This window comes from Egretta garzetta, unplaced genomic scaffold (genome assembly GCF_000687185.1).
Source record: "Egretta garzetta isolate BGI_Z169 unplaced genomic scaffold, ASM68718v1 scaffold417, whole genome shotgun sequence".
NCBI lineage: Eukaryota > Metazoa > Chordata > Aves > Pelecaniformes > Ardeidae > Egretta > Egretta garzetta.
The window spans coordinates 592,229-613,570 of NW_009260227.1; the positions used below are offsets into that span (position 1 = coordinate 592,229).

Consider the following 21,342-nt stretch of genomic DNA (forward strand, 5'->3'; position numbering starts at 1 on the left):
AAAAAAGAGAAATCACTGATCTAAGTCCTCGTACCATGAGCTTTAGGCCAACCACATGCAAGCAAAATACGTCAGGCTTTGCACATGGGGTGTGTTGCTCTGGGACAGTCTTCACCCCGCAAGTGCTCTCTCTCGGAGCAACCCTGTGCTCGGCAAAAGAGCAGGAGCTCAAGGAGAGGGAAATGAGGGAGATGGCTCTTCGGGACAGCTGCTGTCCCACCCAGACCTCAACCTGGGAGTGTTTTTACTGTGCGTGACAAATGGTAGCAACCTATTGCCAGCTAAACACCCAAGAGTCCAAAGCACTTCAGATTTGCCACAAAGTTAAACAATGAAAGAAACAGAGCTGGGAGCAGAGCCTACATCTCCTCCTGATGGCCAGGCAAATGTCTCTTATGCTACACCTACGTTGTTTAGAAATTGCCTACTACTGTAAAGTTAAGGGAACAAATCTAGTAACTAATAACCAAAGTAGCAATACCCCTCTCTATGATTTTATAGCAACTTTTATCAAAGGATGCTGAAAAGACACATCATCACAAATTTCTCTGAGCTTGGATGAAGTTTTGGAATCCGAGACGTGGGAAAAGAGAGGAACAGTTGACTTCCCCAGAACAACAATTAGACCTTATTTACAGAAAAAAATTTGCAACAGTTTCAGTCAGCCCACACAAACTCTTGTATGAACTGTTTTACTGTGCTTACAGACACTGTAGTTCTAAATCCATTTAAAATCAACTCTAGGTAAGCTGAACTAAACTTACTTCCTACCAATATGCAATGGTCTACACAGCTTTTTGCAATGGCTTAATAAGTCCTTTCTGTTGATCAAACTTTATTCTATGAAGTTGCAACTGTGTGTGCAGAAGAAAAATGTTGTATATGGCTTAGGGGACCAGCAAGATTTAATTCCAAATCTCCACTGTGTCAGATTTCTGCCAGGACTTCAGGTGAGCCATATAAACCCAGGTCTATAAAGTCATTCCATGCCATGGTCTGTCACTTGCAGCAGACTGGCACGCCTGACTACCGTGCCTCTTCTTGCCTTGGTTTCTTCTTTCCATACAGGAAGCAACAGCATTGCCCTCCCTCACTGAAGTGCTGCATGGGTGGGTAAGTCACAGACGGTATGATGTTTGTATGACAAATGCAGAGTGGCCTTAAGACAGACAAGCCCTGAAACACTGGGTGAACTTTATCTAGACATCTTGCACCTTCCTCCACTGCTTTAACCGTTAGACTACATGCTCCTTCCCTAGCCTCCTCACTATCTGCGAGGCCAGGCAGCTTGAAAGACGGGTCAGGCCTCAGCAACAGGCTTGTAACATTTACTGTCACTGGGTTGGCTTAATACCTGTACTCTGTGTGCCCGCTGATGGCTTGCGACCTTTGCCTTTAGGAACTGGGGGTAATAATTCGACTTCCTCCTGAGGCATCTGGGCCACCTTCTGCAGAAATATCTTCTCCAGGGCTTGGGCCATGAGGACGATGTCATCTGTGGGCTGCAGAAAGAAGAACACAAGCCCATGCTGTATCAACCACATATTAGAAGCAGAGACGTTTAACATCAGGTTTTGAAATCACTGCCCTTGAAATAAATGATGGTATCTAAGCTCCAACAATAAACAGACTGGCTCTTCTCCCTCCTTGCATGCTACCCTCCTGCTCTTCTATTCTGGTCTAGCATGCAGTAATTACAGCCGCTAAGCACGCTGCATTCAGAAAGTTATCAGGACTTCCAGTAGGAGCCCAATAACTAGGATTGTGTGCATCAGTGTGGAAGCAGCAAACTGGAACAGATGAGCTGTCCTCCTCTGCTCGCCAGCAGGTCCAAGAGGAGAGTGTAAACACATACTCTGTGGCTCAAACTAATTAATTTGTTTATTATTGTTCTCCAGTGTGGGTCAGTGATGACAAACCATTGTAGAAAACATAATACAAAGAACACAGGCTTTTAACAACCTAACAAAACAGCAACCAAGCCAAACCCAAAATACTAACACTCAGTCTAAAGGTGTGCAAATATGGATGAGATACAGGCAAAGAACAGAGTTATACTTCTGCACTGCTCTCTGCTCATAAAAGGTACTATTTACTGCTAGACAGCCAGTGTCACACACAGCACTAATACCCCACATAACACCTGCAAAGCACTGCATAAACTTTAGCTCATCTTAAAGAATTCCTAACCGGAAACAAAAGGAGTAAAAACTTGCTACATAACCCCCCAAAGCAGAAATCTACCTATAGTTAAAAGGCACGTTTGCCTTTTTAACTAGTCTAGGGGAAGAAAGACACAGCACAAAGACAGCTTTGTGCATTTCAAGTAATGTGGTTGCAATTAGTGGCATTTCAAATCCTTGCAAGGAGGGCCCAGAGCACAGCAGGGCTGGCCCCGTTCAAAACCTCCACTATAACAGTTGTAGGTGGGTCTTTCCGAGGCAGTGCCCCAGCTAAACGCTTGTCTGGGCTCTTTACCTTGTTGTATATGTAACAATTTGTAAACATGGTGTTGAAATCCTGCATACATTCACTGGCACTCCAGTAATAGTTATGTTCCAGGCGCTTCTTGATCGTCCCCATGTCCATGGGGTTTTTTATTATTTTGTGGTAATCCTGTTGGAGAAACAGGAAAGACGTTACATCTCCTGGTATGCAGAGTGTTGCTCACATCTCCCTCTAGTCCCAGCTTCGTCCTCATTCCCCCTCCCAAAACACACATCCCCAAATTGTTGTGGAAGTCTCAAATATCATCTCTGTTTTCATTTCTTTTCTAATTTGTAGCCTTTTAGTCTATCATCATTAAGAACTTGACTACAAAGCACAGGAATTCCTTCTACAACCACCAAACTTCCGCAACTCCCCCCAATACCTGCTCAAACACACAGACAAATGACTACTTGGACATTGCCAGCTTTTTATACATACAGCTGGACTGGAAAGGCACAAAGAGTAATGTGGAGAAAACATGCTTTCCGAGGAGCTCTCCCTGGGAGCTGTGTGCAGCTCCGATACCCCTCAGGAGGCTGTAGGTGCCATTTGGGATTGTGCTGCAGAGTGGAAGGGCGCTGCGCTTGCAGCTAGGCCAACGCTGCCGCACTTCGTGCTGGTGTGGGACCAGAAGCTTGGGGCAGGCAGGGTCAGCCCTAGCTTTGGCAGGGTGTTCAGTTTAACGGCAGACCGGCTGTAATTTGGGAAACAGCCTTTCTGCCTCCCTTTTTAAAAGACTGCCTCCAGCAGTTTATCAGGGCCAGCATTGGCTTAGACCATGCTAAAAGTTTCAGCCTCTCTTTTAAGGGCATTTCAGTCCTTAAAAGACTTCCACATGTTAACCCAGTTTCTCTCTGGGCAGGTCTCAAGCATCTGTAGAGGCTGTGATTAGCCTGGAGACGCTCTAGGCATGCAAGGTTATACACTGTAATTTTCTCACTCTGCAGAAGAGCAGCAAGCCCTCTCGCTGCACGTGCACACAAAGCCATGCACAGCCACTGGCCACTCTGAGCCCAACCCTCAAACACCAATATTTCCAGGCAAGGCATGCTAGGGCAGAAAAGGCAACCCTACTGGCTACTGGGCTTGTGCAGATTTAGGCCACGCGTGCAAACCAACTATTCTTCCAACTGACTGCTCCTTTAAATTTTCTGGTAACCTGCCCTAGAACCACCTCAGAATGCCTCACTGAGAAAATAAATCCACAAAAAGATGACATAAAGGAGCACAGACCTAGAGAAATATTATACACGTGTTAAGTGTTTTACTCTCTTGGCTAGCACTTTAAATAGCACCCATCAACAACATTAGAGAGTTCAAAAGATTCCTGATCCAGTCCATAAAATTGGGTTATAACCTGGGGTAACCAGAGCTCTCCTGACATTATAATCCCAGAACCATGCTCGCTTGAATCCTACATGCAACCCTCTCGCTCAAAGCGGCCAGAGTTAATTTGCAATGAGCTGCCCAGCTGAGCAGACAGCAGGGTGTATGGAGGTGGTGGTGTCCGTGTTCAGGTGAAGCAGGTGGGTCAGGGTATGCCTCCACTGCTGAGCTTTTACACCTACAGGACCTCTCTTTGAAGAGCTGAAGAGTGTGTGGCTGTTCCCTGGAAGAAAGCAGCTTAATAAACTTTGGTCATTTATGAATAACTGGGCTGTATCTTGTACTATCTGGTCTGACAGAGACAGGGTATATATCATCAGGCACAGGAGGCAGATGGGTAAATGCAACTGTTCTGTTATTTCTACTTCCCCTATGGCATTTGAAAATATCTAGCTCCAAAGTATCCTTGGTAATTAGCTTCTCCTGTCTTCCTCAACACTGAAGTCAGTGACAAATCAAGGAATGCCTATTGGAAACACAAGTGACATTGAGCCCAATGCCAAATGCTCAGAAGAGCATGGGCTTCAAGGCTCTCACTCGGATTGGACAGAGGTGGGACAAGGGGTGAACACACATAAAAGTCACCAGAGGTAAGCTACAAAGCACTACGCTTCAGATGCTCTAAGACAGCTTGCCTGTCTGTTCTTCTCTTTGCTCACTAAGTGAGAAGTAGGGGTTTTTTCCTTCAGAAACCTGCACCTCTCTACCTCTGAAAGACATCATCTTCTAATTCAGCAAGTCTAAGAGCATTCAAGGAAATCCCCGGGAGCAGCCTAACCGTTCTGATCCGGTGATCAGAAAACTAATCTCACCAACACAGAGCTTTCTAAGAACAGAAAACTGAGCAGAAGATAAATACTTACCGGCAAATTCAATTTAATTGCATCAACAGGTTGGTAGAAAGGCCAAGCAAACTGATGCTTCCACAAGGTCTTTACCACAACATTTTGCATATATTGCAACTGGTTGGTCTTCCGGCCAGGCTTATTAGGATTAGTGACCTCCGGAGGCGGCGGATTCACAGGGCCCTGAGGAGCCTGGATTGCTGATGTGACTGTCGACATTTTCCTGCTCTTGCTCTCACTCGCTGTCACAGCAGCAGCAACTGGGAGATTTTCTTTCTTCCTTTATGCTCCCTGAACGGGACTGACATCCCATTTCCAGGGTCCAACCATACAACCTAGATCAAATAAGAGGAAGAGGACAATGTGTAAATAAAGATACTTACTTGAAGTAGGCATGTTAAGACACTTCTGATGTTGATAGTGTTTGAACTCAGACTCTTTACCCCACATGCTTCGTTCCCTGTAACATGCTTTATTTTGATGATGGCCACAGTTCAAGTACCAAGAGAGAGTGGAACAGCAATTCCCAAATTCAAAGCCTGCAGAGAGCCAGTAAGCTTCGCAGGGCTTGTTCTGGCCTTATCTGTCTCAGAGAGCATCTTTGTGCAAAGAAAACACATGGGGTAGCATAAGAATATGGTTAGGGAATACAGTTAGGATGTAATGCAGAGACTCCATGAATGCCCTGATCCAAGGTAGTAATTCCATAGCTTGCAGCTCCATGTAAACTTAACTGCATTGCCTCTAGACCCATGCTGGTTGGCACTGAGTCAGCTGACAAGTCTCTACACTGGTGCAATGTGTTGGTCTAACATCCCATAATCAAGAGTGGATGACAGCTGTCAGAGGACCTCAATCCAGAGAAATGAAAGAAGGGACAGAGGGAGGTGCTGTGAGCAGTTGTGAATGAAAGGTGTCACCAGAAACATCCTAAATTGAAGTGATCAGCACTTTGAATCTCATAAATGTCTTACTATGTCCCTTACTACATATACCTGACTAGGCCCTCAGTTTTGTATGGAAGTCTCAAGATACAGGCTAATATAAATAATAATTAATATTATACTTACATCCCATGACCTGGCTGAGAGCGTGCTGTCATGCTCTCTCTTAAAAAGCACAGATGAAATACAGAAGGATATACAAATTGCATTATTGTAGTCTATTTTTTCCCCAGCTAACTGCAGTGAAAAAAAATGGTCTAGTATCACTGTGTCTTGTATACCATATGGTAAACAGCTTTGCTATGTCATCTTCCATAAACATTTGATATTTCAATTCACATCAGGACTGCAGCTACTCTTCTCACGGCAAACAGACCACAATCACTTTCTAGAGGCAAATTATTTCAAATATGTTCAGAAAGCCACGCAAATACTCTCGCTGACATAGGCCGCTTGGTTGCACAGAGAAACACGAGCAGAGGACAGAAGCTGCAGTAATACAGGAAGAAGGAGAGAGCAGTAAGACACCCCAGGAAAAACCCCCAAACCTCTTCTTTAGTACATCCCTAATCATCTCTATCGAGTATCTGGACTAAATACAGAACATCAACTTTCTGAGTTACTGATAAAGATAATAAAGATAATTGGGAGGTTTCACTCAGTCTCCTTCTGGGCAGCTCTCCGCATGGATTTCAGACCCCAAGGCCACCATCCGAGTGTATGCAACGCTGACTGCGGGCTCCTGGTGACCACCACTGAAGCATTTTGGTTGCTGTCTTCTTGATTAACAAACTGAATCCAATGCAGAGATCGACAGGAAATAAAACACCCAGAGACAGCAATTCCTACTACTAAAGAGGATTTCAGCCATAAGTTTGAAACTATGCAGTGTAACCTAAGTCTTCCCTTTAAATAACCTAAGGTTAAATACAACTATTCTCATTTCATTTGAATTTCCTGATGTCCTCTTACCTCTCAATTTTATAGGCATTTTTTTAATTAATTTTTATTAAATCCCAGAACTGTAATTCAATAAAACCACAGATCTAGCTCCTGCCTCTCCCACACTCCCTCCCTGACCTTAGCCAAGGTGGTTCAGTATCTTCACACCACAGCTCCTCGTCTGTGCCATCCAGATAGCGATAGTTCTCCTCTGTCTTCATCTGCTCCACCCAGCCAGCCTGCAAACTCTCTGGGCCATACACTGCCTCTTCACGGGCACATTTTGATCATCGAGCTCAAACAAGGTTTACAGTCCACAAAAGAAAAGCATGTAACAGTCATCGGTGACACAACTCAGAAAGGATTTTAATTAAGAACATTACCAAAAGTAGGAGGGGCAGAATCACGACAGCCAACTCGGCTAGTCCTCTGACAGCTGATCCTCTTTAACTTGCATGCTCCAACTCATTGGTTATTACAACCAGAAGTGGCTACAAACCCCAAACCTCTTAGCAGCGCTGTCATTGAAATGCTGGATGCTGCAGCTGAAAGGCAGGAATAGCTACCTGGGCTCTCTCAGCAGCACTGGAAGTTATCTGTTCCTGCCATAAATACAGGTTTAATGTGCATGAGCCTCACAGCACCCTTTAAACCCTTGGTCCATCAGCTTCCTCATCATTTGCTGGGGAAGCTGCTTTGATATCAGATTATTCCCTGATTTTTAAAACTAAAAATTTGTTTCTACATCCATTTCTTCACGTCTAGAGTTTCAAAATAATAATTTTTTTTAAGAACATAAAAAGTAGGATTATGGGGAATCTGGAAGCTGAGGGCACAAAAAGCTTTGGAAATGTCCAAAAGTGTACGACATTGAATTCAGAGAGGCCACGGCCCTGTCTGAGAAACCTGCTAGTTGTCAGACCTCATTTATCAAATGAGGAAAGTGAGAGGCATGACCAGCTGACATCCTGACTTACCATACAAATCATCCAACGTGACATTTGACTCACACACAAAACCCAAGCAAGCTTACGCAAATTGTCCCATAACTACAAGTAGAATCAAAATACACAGCTCTAGTCTAAGAACTTCAGCACCTACTGAAATTGCATTAGTATAAAAAAAATTATTTAAACTATTAGGGAGCCCAGTTGTGAATCAGAACATCTGCCTGTAGAAGGTACCGTACAAGCCTGGAACAAAGATTGCCAAAAGCAGCCTTGGCACAGACATCACGTGCATCTTCCAGGGAGGGCATAAGGTTGGACTTCTTTTAGCCCCGGAGTAATAACTTCTGAAATCTAAATTTTTAAATTACTACTTATCCTGTTCCTCAGACCTGTAATGTTCAAGTAACAGAAGCTGTTCTCGATTTTTCTGGCTGTGCATGTACAGTTTTGACACTACAAATTTAAAGTACATCCTTTTGCTGTCATACATGAAGAGTGTACGCTGCTTCCCACATCGTGCATTTCTTCTCCCTCTTACTCATCCCAGTCTGAGACAATAACTAAAAGCAAAACCCAAACCCAAACTCTCAAACACATCTTGCTTCTCTGGAGTTTAAGTCTGTCTTTTTGTGCTAAGTTGCAACCTCAGCGTGGCATCCAGCAAAGCTATGGGGTTTGGCTTATCCCTCAGCCAAATCAGTCATCAAAAAAACCAAGTGAGGTTGGATGGATTTTTTTTATTTTTTTTTTTTTTAAACTTTTCTTTCATTGGGTTGCTTGGATGGGTCAGGCAGTGGAGAGACAGTTGGCATGGAGAAACAGTTGGCATGGAGAAAACACGTTAATAATTCCCTGTACTAGCAGGATAACATTCTACTCAGCTGATGCAGCCCACAGACTGTCTGCAGCGGTGGAGACTATTTTAAAAGAAGCTATAAAGCCCCATGAAATGTGCACTGTGCCAGTAAGCCTGCTGCTTCAGCTAACGGTTCTGCCACTTCCTTTGGCAGCGCCGAACATTTAACGGATGGCTCACTCCCTTGCTGCTGTTCGTGCAGTACAGGATGGCATTTGTTTTGATTGCAAAATTAGAAGGTAGCAAGCTTTACGTTAGCATGTGAGCCCAGCAACTCCTTTTTTCTCTTGGTATAGTATTTCTGCATGGTTACTTGGACACTGATCAAAAACTGGCACAATTCCAGCCCAGCCAGAAACAGCAACATAAATCTTCCCATCAGGGAGAATTATCAAGTTGAAGAGATGTTCCTTGACCTCATCTTTATCTCCACATTATTATTTACATTACAGTAGCACACGGAGGCTGTGCAGGGACCAAGGTCCCTCAGCACTTAGCGCTCTGCAGACACACAGTAAGACCCTGTTCCTACCTCGAAGAGCTGGCGTTCACAACTCACGCTTCACACCGTGGTGAAGTGACCTGCCCGTGGCCACCCAGCGAGCCAGCGGCAGGGCTGAGAGCAGGGCCACGAGCCCCAGCCAGCGCCGAGTCCTGGTTTTGTTAGTCAGCCCGTCAGAGAAACAGCACCTCCAAAGCAGCACTGCTCACACAGGCGTGAAAGGCAGCGACTGAGCCTTTCTGAAGGTAGGACTGAGCCAGCAGCCAGAACCACACTGAGACAGCCAGGCAGCTGGAGCAGGCATCCTCACGCTGCTGCTCCGAGCATTACTCCCCCGCACAGGCTCCTTGCAGCCACCAAAGCAGACGCTCGGTCCCTTCTTCCCTGACAGCAGCAATAGCTGGAAGCTTGGTCAGATTTGCCACCATATGCTGCTCCCCATCTCAGAGAAGCAGCAAGCCCATGATCATCTTGCCCAGACTTTCTTACAACTGCAGGAGAGGTTTAGCACACTACTACTACCCCTCAACACAACCTTAAAGTCAGATAAAATTATGAATTGAAGGTAGCTGTATCCATTTCATTCTACAGGGGGCTATGCCACCACTCCTCCAGGCTCCTCAGAAGGAAACAAAGCTGGTGGATGTCCTTCTTTTCCTCCTACTCTGCATTCCTTTCCCTTCACAGCTTTCACTACCTCCTAACTCCATGTCAGCAGGGATGTTCTCTTCAAACTCAAGGGATCTGCGATTTGAGACCAAGACTTGAGGACAGATGAGTTGCTTTATCAGCCAACACTGCCTTGGCAGACACACGCACGCTATACACAATATGCCACCCCTCAAGACCTGGGGATGAAGCATTTGCACTTGGCTTCACTGCAGGCAAAGAGAATTTGGTTTGTGAGTGCCCCTATGGCACACTGCAGCTTTGCACTCAAAGTCCATTCAGCTGTCCTCGTTGTCTCCCACATCATTACTTCCACACATTGGAGATTTGTTTTTCATGCATATTGTTTGGAGTACAGCCCCAGTAACATCCCAAGACTGGGAGATGCGACTGTGTCCTTAACTTACCTCTGCGTAAGGGAGGGAAAAAGATCACAGAAGATTAAGTCAGTTCCTTGGCTTTTGACTTGGTTAGTTTAATGCTCATCAGATTATGCAGATGGATTTCCCACCCTTGGTTTCCCCTTGGCTATTATAAGAGCAGGTGTTTCCTCAGTAAGGAGCCTGTGCGTTCCTAACCAGTACATAAGAATCAGCCAGAAATAACTGGTCATTTCAAGGGCCTTCAGTTCTGATACATACACAAGCACTCCTTGCAAATCAGGCTGCTTTAAAATGTCTCACATCATGCCTTCAAACTCAGGGGCACCCAAAAGTCACTTCATCTTGACTATAAAGGTGCTGGGGACTTTTATAAGCGCTCTTCTAGACACCTCAAATAAAACTGTGGTCTTTCTGATAATTACAGGCCAGAGTATTTCTCTCCACCAAGTTGCTAACAGCACAGGAAGCACCTCCTGATCAAGTCTGAGCAAGAATTTAGATGCATGTCACATACCTCCTGCAACACACGACTCATACAGGGCTCAACTGCTTTCTAGAGGCTGCAGTTTCAAGCGCAAGGAATAATGTTTCTCACCACGACAAGTTCCTTTTCATAGCTTTGAATTTGCTTTTGAGAACAGTCTAAATAACCAGCCTCAGTAATGGATTAGGTATGGTTGATCTTGTTTTGGAGTGGGGAGAAGGACAGAATGACCTCTGGACATTTCTTGCAGCCCTACTTTTTGTGATGCTCTGAAAACACAGAGGCAAATTTTAAGTCGGACATACGTTGGTTTTGTGCAAGCTCTTGAGTTACACACAGTTTTGTTAACAAGGCTACAGGAGGAAGGAAAAGTGCGAATGGTTAAAGAGCTCACTCTGTTGGATTCCTGACTGGAGGAGTTCAGCCAGCTTTGAGACCTTTGAGATTCTGTAGTAAGGACTGGACTGAGATTTCTGACATGAAGTGAACTGCACTTGCAAAAAATCTGCCAGGAAGTACTTCAGCAAATTAACTGGATGACCTATAACGAAAATGTTAACAAACGCTTAGTTGTAGCAGTGGAAATAATCATCTATAAACAGGTTTCAGAGTACGTAAAGCAGCTGGTGGCTTGCACATCAACACTCTGGGAAGACAGTCAAATCAACAGGATGGGAATGAGTAGGTGCTTCACAGGAAAACGCTAGTGGTTGTGCCTCTCACAACAAGGTATGCCAGTTATACCTTTAAGGCAATGGGGAAAAAAAAAAAAAACGTTGGGCTGTTTCAGCCTTCATTTTCATAACAGAGATTTGGCATGGAAAGGAAAGTGTTTGGGAGAATCACAAGCCTGGGCAGAGTCTGCTCGTGCCATTTCTTCCTAGAGGGGAAAGGTGGAGATGCAATGAAATTACCTTGTATGACCCACAGGGTTGAACCCACAGTATCTCATAATCAGGCCATAGAGAAGCCAGACAGCAGGCAGAAAGGAGAGAAGGTGAACCTGCTTCTGAGCATACACTCTCTCTTATCTAGTGCATGGCAACACACTGAATGCTTATCTGGCAATTGCCAGCACTGGTAGGGGTTACTGCAGTCCACCAAAAGCCCATGTGCAGCAGAAGCCCAGCAGTCTTGGACATCAGGCAAAAATGAAGTGCTGGGAAGGTGTTGGTGCGTGGCCACACACCATATGAGCTCCTAACAGGTTAGGAGCAGGATGGGGAGCGGGGGACCTAGGGGGAGGCAGGAATATGGCTGAAGGCACATTGGAAGTACAGTACAAACCACAACACAGACAGCAACTTGTTCCTCCTCTGTGATTCAGTAACCACTTCAAGCCCCATCCTGCCAAGTGCTAAGCAACTTTCCGCTCTCGGTGAGTTGCACAGCTTCTGTGGCTCAGCACCTCTCCACAGAGGGTTTTGCAGACTTAACACCTACAAGATACAACTAATTAGTCAATCAAGAGAAATCTCTTTCTAAGGAGGATTTAGGCACAGACAGAAATAAACTCAAGCTCTCCATGCTTTTTGGCCCCTCTACCTGGGTCAATGCCTTCTCTAGCTGTCCATTAAGGAGAGGTAAAATGACAAAGGAGGTTAAGTGCAAGATATCTGGGGCTGAAGCACCTATCCAGACTGATCAGACTTGTGGATGCTCCCATTGTTGCAGTTACAATAGCTATGACAGCTGGTCTAGTCAATGCTACCCAGCCCTGAAGATACATCCTCCCGCTGCAGGATTGCTGCAGAACATGATCCCAGCTAGAGAAGTCCCACTGGACAAGCATGAGGTGTGCAAGAGCACGGAGATCTTGGTTCTTTTTCATCATGTTTCCAAAAGCACCACAAAAATAAACTGCAGCCTCATCAAGAGGAGAAATCTCCATGTTTACACGAAAGTTGGCCAAGAAGGGGGAAAAAGTTTAATAATCCCAAATTCAAACCTTGCTGACGGGCATAGTAAAAGACTCTACAGACTCAGCCACAATTTCTTCAGACTGGCCAATTCTGCAAATTCAGAACTGGAATAAATGCTGCCTACTGGATGCCTTCTTTGTTATTCCACCTCCCAATGTTTCTGGTATTATCACTTTAAACTTCACAGATGGACAGAATCTGCTGTTCCATCTCTATTCACCCTTGCTTGTGCATTCAAATCCATATTCAAGACCAATCAGAACTACAAATCACTTGGGTTTGAACCACAGTCCCCCTTTATAAGCATTCCCAACTGCTCTGGAAGTGGGAAACTGGAACTGTGCAGCAGCCTGACGTTCTAACAGGCTCAGTGGGTGGCAGAAGATCTTTGGATTCCTGCTTGCCCAGCCATCAGGCAATACTGCCACAGCGCCCAAGGAGCAAAGGAGGAAAGTCTCACTTGCTGAGAGCTGCTAACAAGAAAACATGTATCTAAAAGTCCAGGAGCAACAGGTCCATCCTGGACACACCAAAGTAACAAGCAAGCAGGTTGAAGCTGTCAATCGTTTCACTACTGGACAATGCTGCTGAACAGTCTTAACCTGGTACTCGTTGGCTTCAGCAGAAGTCAGCCTAGGGTTCCTTTCGCTTACTTTCCTTCAGAAGGAAGGTGGAAAGAACCAGATACAAACACAAATACTATTGAGCAGATAAAGTGGAAGAGGAAGCAGACAGCTAACGTTCACTCTGTGGGAGAAAGCAAAACATAGAGGAAGTCAGGAGAAGAAAGGAAGAATGAATGGAGTGAGGAGATAGGGAGTTAAAGCTTCCCATTTCGTGCAGTTTCAAAGCGTGATTGACCACAGGCTGCTGTTAAATGCTGCATCATACACATTCACTCTACTTTTCTGGACTATAGACTAAAGCAGGGGGAGAGCAGCCCTGGTGTGGGTTCATCCAGGCTTGGTCACCATTATTGTTGCCATGCAGCAACACACAGAAAGGACAACCACGCACCAGACTCTGTATGAGGACAGTATGCATTGTAGGAGACTCCAGCCTCTGCTCAGGACCAGACATTGCAAGTGGGATGGGGAGATGGAATAAAAGCTGGAGCCTTGACTGATTGCTAGGGCAATACATTGACAGGTTGAACACCTCAACTGCGTTTCATCAGGATGTGCCTAGACATCAACTGCACTCCATAACCAAGAGGCTCACTGCCCTTACCAGGACCAAGCACAGTGCAGCATGCACAGAGCCTCTGTAAGGAGTGAGCAGTCTAGACAGGCCAGGAAAGAGGCACAAACTGCCAAGATGTAGTGGTCTTAAAAAGAAAAACTAAAAATAAAATTAAAAAAATCCACAGTGCAGGTCAGTATCGCAACCTACCTCCTTCAAGGCTCCCTCTCCCAATTCCCCCCCATTCATCTATTACTTTACAGCCTACCTTCTCCAAAGCATGACTTATCCAACACACGATACTACTGCCGATTCATCCTGCAACTGCAGAAATCAGTTTTGCCAATTTCGGGTGAGCAAACCACACTTCAGTTAAATCATTTAACAAACAAAAACAAAAACACAACCCGTACTCTGGCACTGACCCAAGTTTCAGATGATACGTGCATAACAGAAGTATTTAGGTACACCCATTAAAGCATAACGTGGCAACACCCGCACAGGCTTCAGAACTCCTAATGGGATTACTGTATGTCTACACCCTCGCAGGGTTCTCTTTTTCTGCTTTTAAAGGATGTGATCTGCACGGTTAAACATTTGTGTTCTGAAAAAGAGAGTCTGCCCTTCCCCTTTTTAATCAGCATATGGTGCTTTGTGTACTTTACAGTATAAGAAAAAAACCTCAAACTCACTCAGTTTGATTCAGCACACAGTGAATAAATTACACATAGTCTTTCCACAACAGGTTTTGTCATGATTGTCTCTTCTTCTGCACTGTGATTTTCAAAAAGAGAGATTATTGGACACGAAGCATTTTGGAGAAAAGGCAGAAACCAAAACCCCAAGAGCTCAAATATTTCCCTGCTAGGCAGAGCATCTTCAAGCTTCTGCTATACCTGCAAAGAGTTACAAAAAAGAGAGCTACAAACCAGCATGCTGACACCTCAGCTCAGTTCTTGACACCCCGTGCTGTAGGCTTGTCAGTTCCCCACTTGTAAAATGGGGATATGAATATTTCCACTACCATCTACAATTAAAATCATTAGTATTTTCCCATGCATTTATACATTCATTCCTTCTTAGTGTTATGGTTATACCAAATTTTAACCAAAAAAAAAAAACCCCACAGAGGAACCTGTATTTACAAGGTGTTCAAATACTGCAACTTAGGTCTTTGGAAACACTTAACTGTTCTTTAAGTACAACACTAATTGTCATTTGAAGAAACTGCAAAGCTAAAACTGCCACCTGCTTTATCCCTTTCCCCATACTGCAGCGCTCTTTAAACACATTTCTAAAAGATAAACCACAACACTTGAGAGGTCCTTCATGACACCTGCTAGGGAAGCGGGTTTAGATACAGCCAAATTCCACTTCCAACTGAATTTAAGAGGCTACACGTAACAAGAAGATTGCCTCCTCTTAATGAAAGCAAGTACAAAAAGTATTCTGAGCAGGGTAAAATACAAAGCCCTTACAAATAGCATTCAATGCCTACATATTACCTATTTAAAGGACTGTTGTCTGCTCTGTGTACCTAATAACCTACACTGCAATTCTCCCTTACATGACCAGTACTGCATGGCCATATATCAGCATTATTAATATCACTTACAAGTGCTACAGATGTTATCCTTAGGGGCAGCTCCATGCAAATATCGACAGAGAAGACAGACGTCTAGTAAACAGACACAGATCCGTATGTTAACTTGTTAGAGCCATTTCGCAGTACGTGGCAGAACCATCAAAGTGATTCATTAGAGAAAATACCTTCCTTCATCAACAGACCTCCCTTGCGCACTTCTTGTGCTCCAATGCTTTCTCCTACTCCATCTTAAATGTATTTTTGTATCAAAATTATTAAAGTCAGTATTTTGAAAAAGAATGTATTTGTTTTAGGACAAAAAGTGTTACAAGTGTAGTAAGAACGGATGAGCTGCCACTGGTTTAAATCACGCTCTAGGTTTACAGCTACAGCTCTGCAACTTTCCCATGCAAAGTCCACCCAAATCAATATATGAGAAGCAAGTTGGTTTAAGGGGATGAACAATGAAATGAAAGTGACTGAATTACCATGACATAAATATACTACTCGTTAGCTGAGCCACAGTAACATTATACTTGGTAATGGGGCAGAGTAAGTACACCCACCCACCATGTTAATTATTGCAGCTTAGCCGACAGAGGAGCAGTAACTTGTTACGCTGCGGTAGCCCTTCCATTTATGACCACCACTCACCCCCTATGCATGTTCCCCTAAATGGGTTGCACCAACTTAGCTTTATCTGTTTCCAAACCCATTTAAGTGCCTTGTCTTTGAACAAGCATGTTTTTTCCAGAATAACTCAATGTGTTAACTTAAAGCAAACATAGCCAAACAAGTGCAAAAGGCTGTACGTGGTCTTCTCTTTCGGATGAAAAGGGCCTCACTGATTTTGCTAAGGTTGAGTAGATCCATAAATTTGCTCAGCTATGCAAGGAAGTTGCAGGTCAGCTAAGGTGTGAATAAACTGTGATAGCTAAGCTACTGTCGCTCACTGAGAGGGCATCAAAGCAGTTTCCACGGCCTGCGTTTGTTCATGAGTTTAACTCAGATGCACAGTATGTGAGAAAGGGAAAAATTTGAATCTTAGAGTCTATTACCCCTCCCTACGCAGGGAGGAGAGGCTGCTAATTTGGGGGAAGAGGAGAAGGTGCTCCTACTGCCTAACACACCCAAGGGAGGAAGGTGGTCTCCCCCCGTGCCCCCAGAGGAACACTGCTCTCCATGACCCGCTCCGGGCAGATGGACTGGCTCCTAACAGGAGGAGCTACGCTTCCCCACGCACAGCTCCTGCCGAGAGCACCCACGGCTTAGCTTCCTGTGCAGTGAGAACAGACAAGCCCTAAGCCTCTCTTAAAGCTCCTGCATATGGATGAAGTTTAAGCCAAAGGAAGTACGACCACAACAGTGTGGACACAAGTATCCTAATTTATTCCCACGTGGTTCATTCTTGCCCAGGAAAGGAACAGGCTTTGGGCACACCAACTCATCCATAGTACCCACACTCAGACAAGCACTTAGTCCAGCAAAAACTTAGGGGAGCGTACCCTCTTTCACGTGGCACTTTAAGGAGCTGCATTTGAACACTATTTCACAGACCATGAACAGAACTGTAGCGCCAAGCTGCAACAAGGCAATGCTTTCCAATAAGGAACAGCAACTCTCCATTATACCCACACACGGTTCTTGCACATACAGCACAGAACATACATGTGCTCAGTTTCATTATAGCCCGCAGTACAGCACAGCTCCTAAACCAGCCTCGGTAAGCAAAAAGGCTATGTCGTACGTCCTCTCCCAGCAAAACAGCACAGTACTGCAAACTTTGCACTTGCTTATAGCCAAACCTATTGACCAGTTGTTCTGGTTTAACCCGGCAGGCAGCTGAACACCACACAGACGTTTGCTCACAACCCCCCTCCCCAGAGGGATGGGGAAGAGAATCAGAAAAAAGTAAAACCCGTGGGTTGAGATAAAGACAGTTTAATAAAACAGCAGAGGAAAATAATAATAATAATAATAGAATATACAAAACAAGTGATGCACAATGCAGTTGCTCACTATCCACCGACTGATGCCCATCCCATCCCCAGCAGCGATCACAGACCCCCAGCCTGCTCCCCCCAGTTTCTATACTGAGCAGGATACCCTACGGTATGGAATAGCCCTTGGGCCAGTTGGGGTCAGCTGCCCTGGCTGTGCCCCCTCCCAGCTTCTCATGCCCCTGGCAGAGCATGGGAAGCTGAAAAATCCTTGACTGGTGTAAGCACTGCTTAGCAACAACTAAAACATCAGGGTGTTATCAATATTATTCTCATACTGAATCCAAAACACAGCACTATGCCAGCTACTAAGGCAGAAAACTAACTCTATCCCAGACGAAACCAGGACACCAGTGCAATTTTAGAAAACAGATTTATCTCCGCACAGCCATATCAGTGGGTTGCAAGAAAGCATGATCCCCAACCAGGCACCCTCCGTAATGTTACACAAGGATAGTTGAGCAGTTGAAAAGACAAAGTTACACAAGGAAAAAATGTGCCTTTCCTGCAAGACAGGTTAGGTTTGGTTACGACAGGCGAGTCAGTCGCACGAAGTGCATCTCTGCTCCTATATTTATCTCATTGCACTAAGTCCTCTGCAAGGATATCAGTGTGGCTGTATCAGTAAAGTGCTCCAAGTGTAAACGTCAAGAACGGAACAGCTCTCAAGGCCAGGAAGGAAAACTACAACCCTTTTCTGTCTCTGCCTCTCCCTTTTTAAAGGAAAGAGAGGAGCAAACAGGATCATTCCCAAAGCAGACCAGTGTCAATCAGAACTGTGCGAGTCTAAAACTCAAAGTCTGAAGCTAAATGGAATCAGCTCAGCCAGAGGATTTTACTCCAGGTTGGTCCCCCACGCACAGAAATTTCACCTCAGATTGTCTTTGCTACACCTGTTGCATTGCTGGTGGAGAGGAGAATGTCGAGCCCTGGTCGCAGCAAAGGAGTGAGACACGCAGACAGATCTCCTCTGCCCAGGTTATTCACGTTGCTGAAATACATCCAGCATGATGGTGTCTTCTTATCAGACTCAAGCTGGGAAGAGACTGAAGCCTGGAAAGGCGCAAAAGGAATCCAAAATAGAGGCAAGTGTTTCTTCGGTTGGTATCTTATCAGCAAGACTGAGAGAAGGAATAAGGACTAGTAGAAAAAGCAGCACATTACAGTAAATTTCCACACTGCTCTCCAGAAGAATCTGAATCCTTCCAATATTGGCTTCAGCAACAAGTGGGTTAAAGAGTTAGTGTGCCCCAAAGAAAGTTGTTCACCTCCAACAAGCAACTAATGATTGACAAAACCGCACTAACATTGCAGTAAGATAGTGTGGAATGAAAAGCCTGAGATACACACATCCTTCCAAAAATGTCCTGACAGCTCACTGAGCAGCACAGCAAACAATGGCGCCTTCCTAATTCCCAGAACTCTATTGCTTGCAATGGTGTTCTGGGGTATGACTGGAGAATAACGTGGCAATTTAAAAAAAAAAAACAAACAAAACAAAAACCAAACCAAACCAAAACCAAACCAAAAACCCACAAAACAACCAACCCAACAAAACAAAACCAACACACACAACAAAACAAAACATACAGTTCATGGTAATGATTGGGAAACCCACTGCAGATTAAGGAATTTTGCAAATTAGCAAAGAAGGAGCAACCAGGATTAAAGAAAAACAATCAACCGCAGAGATGCAAAACACTCTTTGTTCATTTATTTAGCAAAGCGTTGTTCTGTCTGCGCTGAAAGCACCTGATAGCTTACTAAAGTAGACACAGAGTAATATATTTTGTAAAAGTAATTAAGCCTTTGAAACATGAGACCTCACTACATCACTCAGCTGCTGCTGAGGAGAGGGATTTGACTCCTGAGTTGTTTGTGCTGTCAACGAGAGCGATCGGGCTCCCAGATTACTCCAGGGAAAAGGAGCGAGATTCTAGCAGTGCGGCAGGCTTGGCTGGCAACCAACAGAGGCGCCCCCCCCCCCCGCCCCAAGTTAAGAGGTAGATATTAAACAGCATCTTTCAGAACACGTACCAGTTAAAAACTACAGGAAGCCCCAGCCTTCACCAGGGCAAGCTGCTTTATCTGTGTGCACTGCCTTCACCTCAGAGGCTCGGCAGGCTGGATGCCTGGCCTGCAGGCACAGTTTGGGGATACCAGGAACCTCCGTTAGACTCCCCACCATTTCAGGAGATAACTGAAGGATGAAGTTTTAAGCACGTGGTTCTTAACTCAGGAAATAAGCATTTTCCAAGACTGTTAAGAACTGTGATTTAAGTCATTGTACCCAGAGCAGTTCCAACTGTGCAAAGAAAGACTAGCTATGAAGCCTACTGAAATACTTGCATTTGCAGACGCTAATGAAACCAGCCTTCTTAGAGGCAGATAGTAAAAGAGCACTGCTGCCTAGCACGCTTGCTGAGTTGGAACATCAGACTTCTTCAATATGCTTTTCCTCCCGAGTATTTTTTTAAATTACAAGAACTAAAGCTTCTGAAACCATTTCAGTGCTTAAATGACAGAAGTTTTATTTCCAGAAGCAATGGAGCCTAGTTTTTATTTGATGTTAATGGAACTAACACTCCAAAGTCAGTTTGGAGAACAAGCCTCAGACACTTCACATTGCACATGCATTCTTTTTTAATTTAAACTCCGCGTGCACAGGCCACTAAAACTAAGAAGCCTTTCATTGGAATAGCTACTGTCTCAGCACTGAGCACTATAGAGGCAGTGAGTATAGAAGACAATATTGCAATCAAGCTTATGCTGAACATTGAATAAGACAGTTACCCTCTGCCCAACCCTTTTATTAAGCATTGTCTCAAAGTACTAAATACACGCACGAGCGAGTATTTTTAACCAGTGTGGACTAAAGAGAAAGAAATATACAATCTTAGCATTTATTCTTTCCAAAAAGGAAGGCTTTGAGGTCAGGAGTTACTCTGTTTCAGCGGGAGCCTTGCAGTGTATTATTAAAAACTCCCTAAACTTCTGTGCTAACCAAGTAAGACACACAGCAGCCTGCCAGCACTGTGATCTGCAGATTAGGAGGCAGGACTTTGCATTTACAGTACACTCAAGCGGCTGGATAGTTGTAATCAATACAGATCGGGGGGTTTTTTGCTTGTAAAGCAATCAGACTACTTTGGGGATTTCTTGTTTGATTGATGCATATTTATTCTGCACTTCTCACCCATACACTGCAGCACATACGGTAGTCACCACGTCCTCTAAAACCTTAACTTACCGCTGTGTGAACTAAAGACAAGAGTTTCAACTTTAAACCTAAATTTCCAGTTTAATTTAGAGACACCCCCTCAGCACGCTCACATATACTGAACGCATTAAAAATACTAACAAGCATATTAAAAAACCACTTCTCTATTCCCAGCAAGGAACAGCAGGTGTGCTTTGCTAATTGCGTTACCCCCTAACCTACTCTGTACTAGTGTCAGGGAACTTAAGATATATATATTAAAAAAAAAAATAATACAAGCGTTTTAAGTATTAGTGAAGCCATCGTATTTGCTTATCCAAAAAAGTTTATTCTGGTAACTTTTGATTCCTGAAGACATCAACAGAAAGGTATATCCACACTACAGAACTGTCACAGAACATTCAGTGCGAACCTTATGGAATGCATGCTCCACGTTGTCAAAAGTCATTTCTGTAGGAAACACGTTCCCTATTAACACCCTGAGACCGAACCGTGTAGCTTAAAGACGCGCACAGATCCGCGACCTGAACACTACAGCTTTGTTTGAAAGTGAAACCAAGCAGGCTACAAATAATGCTCTATCCCCAGCGCCCTGGGAGGTGCAAAAAGCAAACAAGCACTGTAAAGAGAGGAAAAGTACGACGGAATTTTGAAGTTTTACATTTTATGATCGCTAGCATTACTTATAGCGTGACACTTCTATATATAAATCTGTGATCTGCGTTTCTTTTCACACCTATAAAGCATACCAAGTTTCGGCAACGAACCCTTGGTTTCCACTGATACGCCAAAGTTCGGTAAACCCCAGATATTTGCACGAGCAAAGCAGCCGTATATACACATCTATACATACGCACGCAGACGGACGGGCGACATGGGAAACGCGCACTTTTCAGCGCATCCCACGCAGCCTGCCCAGACCTTTTCCAGCTCCCAAACCAGCCACCCAGGCGGCGGCAGGGGCAGAGGGAAATGGCCGGGA

The 21,342-nt window shown here is 44.5% G+C and overlaps 1 protein-coding gene across 1 annotated transcript in view; it reads right to left on the reverse strand.

Moving 5' to 3' along the window:
* The window catches only part of BRD3 (bromodomain containing 3), a 48,379-nt gene that overhangs the window by 19,756 nt on the left and 7,281 nt on the right, over positions 1-21,342 (reverse strand). The window contains exons 2-4 of the mRNA XM_035897647.1: positions 4,740-5,056; positions 2,479-2,616; positions 1,355-1,502 (exon numbers count right to left, since the gene is read on the reverse strand). Coding sequence (XP_035753540.1) covers positions 1,355-1,502; positions 2,479-2,616; positions 4,740-4,940 — 487 coding nt within the window. The 5' untranslated portion in view covers positions 4,941-5,056. The remainder of the gene's footprint in view (positions 1-1,354; positions 1,503-2,478; positions 2,617-4,739; positions 5,057-21,342) is intronic.